The sequence below is a fragment of the Belonocnema kinseyi genome, chromosome 3 (assembly GCF_010883055.1).
Source record: "Belonocnema kinseyi isolate 2016_QV_RU_SX_M_011 chromosome 3, B_treatae_v1, whole genome shotgun sequence".
NCBI classification, from domain to species: domain Eukaryota; kingdom Metazoa; phylum Arthropoda; class Insecta; order Hymenoptera; family Cynipidae; genus Belonocnema; species Belonocnema kinseyi.
Window position 1 is genome coordinate 96817307 of NC_046659.1, and position 9197 is coordinate 96826503.

General features: G+C 37.2%; 1 protein-coding gene across 1 annotated transcript in view; it reads right to left on the bottom strand.

The window, feature by feature from the left end:
- Positions 1–700: 700 nt before the first annotated feature.
- The window catches only part of LOC117170309, a 94158-nt gene continuing 85661 nt past the window's right edge, over positions 701–9197 (bottom strand). The window contains exons 4-5 of the mRNA XM_033356991.1: positions 2728–4520; positions 701–2647 (exon numbers count right to left, since the gene is read on the bottom strand). Coding sequence (XP_033212882.1) covers positions 1610–2647; positions 2728–4520 — 2831 coding nt within the window. The 3' untranslated portion in view covers positions 701–1609. The remainder of the gene's footprint in view (positions 2648–2727; positions 4521–9197) is intronic.

The following is a 9197-nucleotide window of genomic DNA, read 5'->3' on the forward strand; positions in this document are numbered from 1 at the left end:
TTCAAATCCTGTTTTTGTCTTAAAAATATATTTAACCATTTTATGTCAGTTTCAACAAATTAAAGTTCATTGAAGCTTGTAATAAATTTGTTTCCCATAAAAATAGCTTAGTCCCCATAAAACTAATAGAATATAATTTTTATGTAATCAAAAGTCTGTAAAAAATATTTTAAGAACTAGAAATGATGGTGGGTTTTCCCCTTTTCACAGAAATTGCCCATATGTTTCTAGTCCTTCAACTTGTTTTAAATAATTTCATATATAAATGAACGATTGAAATTCAAAAATGCATATTTTTCTATCATAATGTGATAGTTTAATGTCTATGCAAATTTATATTCACAATAATCGGTAAAACTCGAAGAATAAATTTAAATGCCAAAAGAGAAGTTTGTCCTGATTTTGAAACTTTGTAGAGAAAAGCAATTTTAATTAAGTTAATAACAGATTTGTACAATTAAAAGAATTGGGTGCTCTGCTGCAACTGCAGTTTCTCGAAAGAAATATTGAATTTTTTTATTTTTTTTAGAACCCTTAACTGTGCAAACTATATTTTCGTATCTGTTGTTGTAAGTAAGAAAAATACGAAAATTCGATTTTATGAAAAAAATTTTCCTGAACGCAAAAGTTATTTAGCCCGCAAAAAACTCAATCATATAAATTTAAAGAAAAAATGGGGGGTTTTTTGAAAAACAAAGCGAAAAATTCAAACACACATAGCTTCGTGAATTTTTTTTTCACAAATCAAAAAAATACGTATCGCCTAATTTCCTCTGAAAAACAACATATTTTGTCCCCGAGAGAGTCTGCAACTTCCAGTGTAAAACCTATCTGATTTGAAATGGATTCGTTCAATAATCAATTTGTTTTTAAGTCTAAATTAAAATGCCCCTAAAAAATTCTACCTTGTTTCACGAGCCCGCGATACTAGCGCTCCCAAGATGTCAGATTCCAATATTAGAGTATTTTCCAATTGTTAGACTGAATTTCAATTTTCAAGGTCTCTAAATTAATTCCATTGAAAATTCAATCTTCTAATCAATGTCCGAAAGTTTAAGCTTGCTAAATACAACTCGAAGACTGTCAAATCAAACCTGTAAATTCTTTCAACATTGAATGCAATGAAATTAGTCAACCTATCCTGAGACAGGACTGCAAATCGGGACCGATAAGACCAGCAATTCTTGCTATCGCGCCACTATTTGCTAGAGACCTCAGCGTTCTCTACATGAATCGGCTTTTTTCTTAAGCCAAGCCAGACTGCAACCATAAAACCCATAAGCCAATTGTGACCCAACTAATAATCCACTGTACTACGTGGTAAACTCGAATACTCGTGGGTAACATAGCGAAACGAAGACCGCGTACCTGCAACCCGTACGTGACCCCGTTTCCTTATTGGCGCAGCCACAGCAACCATCGCAGGCTGCGGATGCGGTGCACCCAAATTTAACATTGTCACCGCTCGGCCATGCCTATTTTACTGCTATAACTCTGGCAATCTCTTCCAACAATTCTAACACGCTTGGCCGCGCGCAGTACAAGTAAAACTCTCGTTCCTTTCCCTCGACTTAATTAGCCGTAAGGTGAAACCCTCCAAGAAATCCGTTTACACGTTCATCGCGTAGTACACGGAGTTCTGTGTGTTGGGCGGAGGCACGTTGCTGGGATGACCTATGAACGAGTTCGTGGCTGTATGACTCGAATTGGCAGAACTCGTCTGATTAAAATCGTGAGCTGGTGCACTCGCAGCGCCCTCGGGAACTCCACGCTCAGCAACATTGCAGGGATTATTCCTCTGTTGCTGATGCTTCGTCGGGGAGGATAAAATCGCTGCAGAAGTCATCGTGCCAAGAATCTGAGTGCTTCCAGTGTAGGTGGTGAGGGAAGGTCCACCAGGAAGACTGACTGTTGGAGCTAAGGAGACTGTCTGAGTCTGAACGTCGCTCGCACTTCGAGTCAGATGGACTTGATGCGAATAAGGTGTCGTTCCTCTAGGCGGAGCAATCACTGTATAAGCTGGCACTGGCTGACCACTGTAGGATGCGACCTGGTGATGCTGATGATGCTGCATATGCATGGAGTGGATAGTGTGGTTCATGCCTGGAGGGCCCATATGGAATTCTTCGGGCTGATGCAAGTGAAGATGCAGCTGCGCTTGAGGATGGTGACTTGGGAGAGTCGAAGTAGCAGGATTGTTGGGACGGACGTAATACCTTGGCTGCTGATCAACTCGATTCCTAGGGTAGGGATATCGGTCGATGTGGTTCGCGTAGTTCGTCGGTGTCGACTGAGCTGGGAGGATCCTCTGCAGATTCTGATAGGCTGGATCCGTGATCCCGGTGTATGGGACGAGGTACATGGTTCGGTAACACTTGGGATTAGAAGTGGGCACAGTGCCGCAAGGGTAATTAGCGAAACCTACTGGTTGGCGACGTGTTTTCGTAGGAAGAGTGCTGTAGCCCGAGGTTGGAACTATATCAGCTCCGATGACACGAAGCATTCGAGGACCAGACATCTGGTCCTGGAAGTGTACCCCGTTTTTCTGATCCGAGTAGCGGTGACTAGCGTCCCCAACTGGGACGTGGGCCAGGGTTCGCGGCAAGGTGCTCTCTAGGTAGGAACGCTCCAAACCCTGTGCAGTTACCTAGAAAAATTTAAAAAATATTAATTAAAGATTTTGAATTTTACCCTTTAGTCTGGATAATGCAATAGTAAAAAACCTACTGAGGTGTCAGCAATGCTCTGATAAATATCATCAATTTGCCTCTGCATCGTGTTTATCCTGTTGATGGTGTTACTTCCAGTATTCTCGCTATTAAACGCCACCCTGTATGTCTCCGAATTGCCACCCTCGTCCGCACAGGAATCCTGCTTCTCTCCATTATCAGTGCTGTTATCATAGTAGGACCACTGCGCTGGCAGGCTGTTTCTGTCCGGAAACGAAGTAGCAGCGGCGCTTCGAGTCCTCAGTTGCTGAACGATTTCTTCTGTTGTCCCGAACTGAGGTTTAATCCCCCGAACTGCAGGACGTCTGTTAAATCCATAATCATTGAGTTCATCATCATCATCATCCACGCATCCCTTCTTATCCTTTCCATTTTCCTTGACTTCCCCGTCAACTGAAGTCCCTTCGTGCCGATCATCCACATCATTGTATCGTCTTTTGATCCTCTCAGTTCTGGACTTGTCCTGCTCAACGAAAGCCATCAACTCATCACTAGCATCTCCAGAATCAGGCCCGATACTCGTAGGAGTTCCCCTCGTGACATCAGGTGGTCCGGCGTTTCTATAATTTCGCTCCTCTCCTCTTAGGGCAGCTTCAATATCTTCAAGACTGTAAGAGGAATCAGAATTATAACCCACAGAGTCCCTATTACTTCCAGTAATCTTCGATGAGAGGCGATAGTAGTCCTCCCTTCCTTCTCCTGTCGAAGCAACACAAGACAATGGCGCAAGGCTCGCGAGGAATTGCTTTCTAGCATCAGAATTCATCTTCGTGATTGCAGACTTTGAAACATACTCCTTCCCCATATTGGTCCTGTTTCCTAGTCCAATATCTGGTAGGTTCATCTCCACGTTTTTCTTCTGCCCGAAGAGGTCCGTGATCTTTTTGTAAGTGGACTGATGGTGGTTCATGTTCTGAGGAGGAGTCATGAGGGTCGAATCCTGTTCCGGGCACATGGTACGGGGCACGCGATCATTCTTGGGTCTCTCCTCTCCAGAAGGCGAAGTACGAGCTGGCAGCTCATTGTTCTGATCACATCCCTCGACTGTTCTGCCACTTTCTGAGGAGTTGCTGTCGGCCGTGTCCTCGTCCTGATCCACACAAGTCAACTGTCTTATCCTTTCCTCCAAAGTCAGATCCTTGCCCCTCAGATTCTTCTTCTTTGAGTTACTTTCATATTTCGAAATGAGACTTCTCCTGAGAGCGTTTCTTTCGATAGTTCTCTTGATGCTAGAAGACTCACTCTCAGAGGAGTCGCTCCGGTTCCCAGCAATCTTAGTTCTCTTCACAGCATCGAAAAGACGCAAGCTTTCGGTAGTAATGAGGAACTTCTGAGCCTCAGAATTCTCATCCTCGGCATCGTCTGCATCGGAGAGAGAAATATTCTTTGCAGGAGCTGGAGGCGGAGATATGAATCTGGGGTCTGGAAAGAGTTGTCTCACAGCAGAATTTGGCTTGAGGCTGTTGGTGACGAGCGACGTGCCACGCTTAAAGGTCAGAGAGAGATCTGAGGCTTCGGAAATCTCCTTGGAGGCTCGTTTATCGATTTTCGTTGCGCTTTCTGGAGACTTGGAGGCCTCTTCGCTGATGCTCTGCCCTGCGGATATTTCTTTAGTGTCTGGCGGGGGACAGATGGCGAATTCGGGTTTCGAAGCGTCGAGCACATCTTTTTCTTTGGTAGAGTCCATCTCGTCAATAGGCCTGGGTTCTTCCTCACTAATTTCCCGGACTATTCGTCGCTCCGTTACCGTCGTCATCGTTATCGTTTCTACGAGATAACGCTGATGAAGATCTGCAAAGAAAAAATAGAGTTAGAGTGTACTCAGAAAACACGATTCAGCGAGTCATGTAACGAGTGGGAAATCGAGCCTGGGGAGGAGAGCTTAAAGGGGACGTTGCCGAATCGAGGCAATTCAAAGGGACGGGACATATTGTCCAATTCTGAAGAGTGAACTCTCAGGCTTTAAAATTCACTAATAAAAATTTTGTTTCAAAGATCATGTCTACCCTTTGGGGCTTTTCAGCATGGAAGCACTTTTCAGAGTGTTAAAGTTCATATCTCACTTGTCGTTCATTTTGTCAAATTCTTTTTTCATTACGAATTTCTTTGAATAAAAGATTATTGTATATTTCTCATCTATTTTGAACAAGTGGCTGAACAACAAATACAGTTACAACAGACTTCACAGCTCAACAACATTTTAAAGAAAGGTAAGTTGGGTGATTTTTCACAAAAATAGGGGAATGAATTCTTTTCAATAAAATGAATGTGGGTATCGGTAATTAAATTCAGTAATAAGCGCTTTAAAATTACCAACAAAATAAATAAATTTTTAACCAAAAAGTGGCATTTTTAACCAAAACGGATGGATTCTGAATCAAAAATATAATAGCCGACGTTTCAACTAGGCAAGAAGAGTAAGAGTACAATAAAACTATTTGAAGAATTTTCAAGCAAAAAAAAGACAAAGTTTTTAAAATCAGTTGATTTTTGAACCTGAAAAGTTCATTTTTAGCAAAATGAAATGACATTCCTAACAAAAAAGATGAATTTTCAATCCAAAAAACGAATGTTTAACAAAACAGTTGAATTTTCGACCAACAAATATGAGTTTTTGAGAACATAGTTGCATTTTCTACAACATACTTGAATTTCGAAGACAAAAATAAGAATTTTCAAGCAGATGAGGTCGAATTTGTAAACAAAAAAGATTAAACATTAATAAAAAAAATCAATTAGTTAAATTTTGCCCAAAAAGATGAATTTTTCACCAAATAATTGTTTTTAACACAATAATTAAATTTCCAAACAAAGAGTATAATTTTTTACTAGAAAGAATTAACTTGGTTTGAACGTAACTTTCTAAATTTCAATCAGTGAGAAATGGGCAACTGAATCAAATCAGGAAGAATTTTCAATGATTCGCAATGCAATATCACTGATTAAAACAGCTATCAATAGTTCACTGATTTCAATCAGTAAGCGTTTTCACTGAAAATCAGTGATATCTCACTGATTTACAGTTTGAGAGAACAAACACTTTTGAAGTTCCCATCTCTTGAAATTTCCTGTCGGATATCAATTTTACAGGAATTAAATCACTAAATTCCTCGAATGTTTCGTCAATCTCTGTCTGCTCAATCTAGCCCCACACGTCTAAATTGGCCCCCAGGCAACATGAATTCACCCCACCACCTGTCAAATTGGTTCGCAACAGAGAAATTGATAACACCCCATAGAAAGAACGTTACGCAATTTAGAGAGTACCCCCATACTACCTGACACCATGAAAAAAGCTTTTTATCATCAACAATATGTATATCACACGCTCATATTACAGGCCATGAAAAAAATTTGCCAGAGTAAGATGAAAAATATCACTATTTTCCTAGAACTTCCTTGATAAAGCAAAATGCTTTAGAAGTAATGGAAAGAGGCAAATAAAAATTTTCTCAGCAGATATATTTCACTCCGTTTCTAAGAAAGCTTTTATTCATTTCATGCTAGACATATTTCTCCAGCTTGCACTTTCAGAAGCATCTGCTGCCTCTTTGCTAGACTAATGCTTTCTAAATGAGTTCTCATCTGATCTAATTGTTGAGCAAATTGGCTAAATTGTTACTGACTATTATAAACTAGTATAATTAACTAAATCTGAAAAGAGGGACTTTATAAAGTTCAATGTGATTAAAATTAAAAAATATAATAAACTATTTAAAAATGTGTGCTCCGCGCTTAACTTGTTAAGCGATTAAATAATTCAAATCATTTCTACATTCAACCGTTCATGCATTTAAACCATATAAAAGTTCATTCGGTTAAACTTTCCGTCACTTTTAACTTCTATTTTTTATTTGAACTAATTTTAGTTTAACAATTATAGGTTGCAATTTTTTTCTTTCATGACTGAAAAATGTTTCTTAGTAGAAAATTCAACTCTTTTGTTTAAATTCATCTCCTTGGATAGAAATGTAATCTTTTTTGGTTAAAAACACAACTTCTTGGTTGCAAATTTAATTATTTGGATGGAAATTCAACAATTTTATTTAAAACTTATCATGTTTTGTTGTATATTCAGTGGTTTTGGTTCAAAATTCTTATTGGGTAAAATACACCTACTTTGATAAAATATTCACTATTGGCTGAAAATTCATATTTCTGTTTTAAAAATTTAACCTTTTGTAGAAAAGTAAACAATTTGGTTGAAATTTTGTTTCACTCTTGATTAAAACATCATTCTTGGTTGAAAATTCAACTCTTTTCGTAGAAATGTAATCTTTTTTTGTTAAAAATGCAATTTGTTGCTTTAAAATCATCTGTTTTAGTCCAGTATTCAATTATTTGATTGAAAATTCGTATTTTTTGTTTTGAATTTAACTGTTTTTTATTTTAAATCAAGTTTTTTATAATAAAAATATCAAATTACATTTTTCTTGAAAATTATTATTTTTTTAGTTGAAAATGTAACTATTCCATTTTTAGTTTGAACTTTCTCTTCTTTAGTTGAAAATTCGACTTTTTGGTTGAATGTTTAACTACTTTGTTAAAAATGGATTTTTTTATAGAGGATTTATCATTTTAGTTGAAAATTCATCTCTTTGGTTACTAATTTCATTATTTGGTTGAAAATGCCTTCTTTTTTTATTAAATTCAACTGATATTGATCTAAAATAAAATTTTTTTTATACGAAACTGGAAGCATCCACCGATATATTTTTCGTTAAGAATTTTATCTTTTCTGGATAAAAATGTAATTTTTTAACTGAAAATTTAATTATTTCAATTTATGGTAGAAAATTGCTATTTTTAGTAGAAATTCAACTATTTGATTAAAATTAATCAGCTTTGGTTAAAAAATCATCTTTTTAGCTGAACATTGAGATATTTGGTTAAAAATTCATCTATTTTGTTCAAAGTCCAACATTTTTACTGAAAAGATTAGGAATTTAAAGGGTACCAAATTGAATTTGACATAGCACGCATTAATTTCATTTAAAAGAATTTATTTTAATATTTTCGTGAAAAAATTCCATATTTCCTCTCTATCTATATCATTTTCGCGTGTAACGCCTGTTATCGTTATACAGTGAAACTCTTCTATAGCGCCGAATTTGGGGATAACGGTGCTTGCCTGGGTGACATCTGCAGACCCCGCGCACCCCGCACTGCTCTTGTTACACCTACCTGCGGTGGGGCGTCAATTCTCGGAAGGGATATAGAAGGGGGGGCTAATAAAGGGTTTCACTGTATTTGAAAAAATGATTTTTTGGAGAGGGGGGGGGGGGGGGGGGGGGGTACAGAAAGCGTGTAGTCCGCAATTTGAATTATTTTAAGTCTTGCTTCAGTTAGTTTCAAATAATATCTTATGTTTTGAATATTCACCTGAAAAAGAGTACTAAGTGAAGGAAATTAAAATAAAATAAAACAAGTTGAAAACTATGCACAGTTTAACCCGTTTGACCTAGATGAACTCTAGTTTAACCAAATGAACTTTTCTAAAGGTTAAATGTGAATTCATTTGAAAGCAGAAATTATTCGAATCGTTTAAACGGTTTCAATGTTCAACCGGTCGAACGCGAGGCATTATTAAAATTTTACCTGAAATTTTAGATAATTTACATTTTCTTGATAAAATTGAGACGCATAACTGCAGGAATTAGCATTCTACAATGGATCTATTTAAAGTTCCCAGAAGCTAAAACAATTAGAGAACATAGTAGACTATTTAGTCTTTTTCAATTAAATCCTTAATGCGACCTTTACTTTCCGCTTGGTTAGAATTAGAAGCAAGTGCTCGTAAACGCCTCCCAGAACGATTAAAGGTTTCCGAGATGTCCGAGAGAAGAATTGTTCTATTAGAAGAACTTTCTTACTGATCTTTTATCGTTGCATTTCGACAAAATTCACCTTATTTATATAATTTTACGAATGAAGCTAAATTCCCCATAGAGCGAAAAGAAGATTTAAAGCTAGATATAAGGAGAAGATTGCGTTGCTAAGAGATCCAATCTACCTCTCTCAATATTTTCTTTGGTAAAAAACCGCAACAGAAATTAACCTTGCCGGATGTAAGGCAAAGTTCCGAAATTCTGGAAAGTGCTAAACAATAACATGTTTTTTAAAATTACTCGAGAACTGTTGACCTTAGGTCGAATATGGTGATGTGAAAAAATGTTCATAATTTTATAGTGCACAAAAAAGGTTCTATCTATTGTGGACCTATTGTCAACGGCTGCGCTATGAAATTGGATTAGCTGCACAATTCTTCCATTTCTGAACAAATAAAATAAAATCTCAAATATCCTGGAAAAAACGTCGGAAATATATCAGGCGATTTGTACAGCAGCAAATGCAGGTTTCTGTTAAAAAAAAAACAACTAAGTCATTTGCATGACAAACTATCAGTATAAATTATAAAATGAGCCCAACTTCAGTGTACAATTTGATATGTTTAAGGGGATGCTTTTG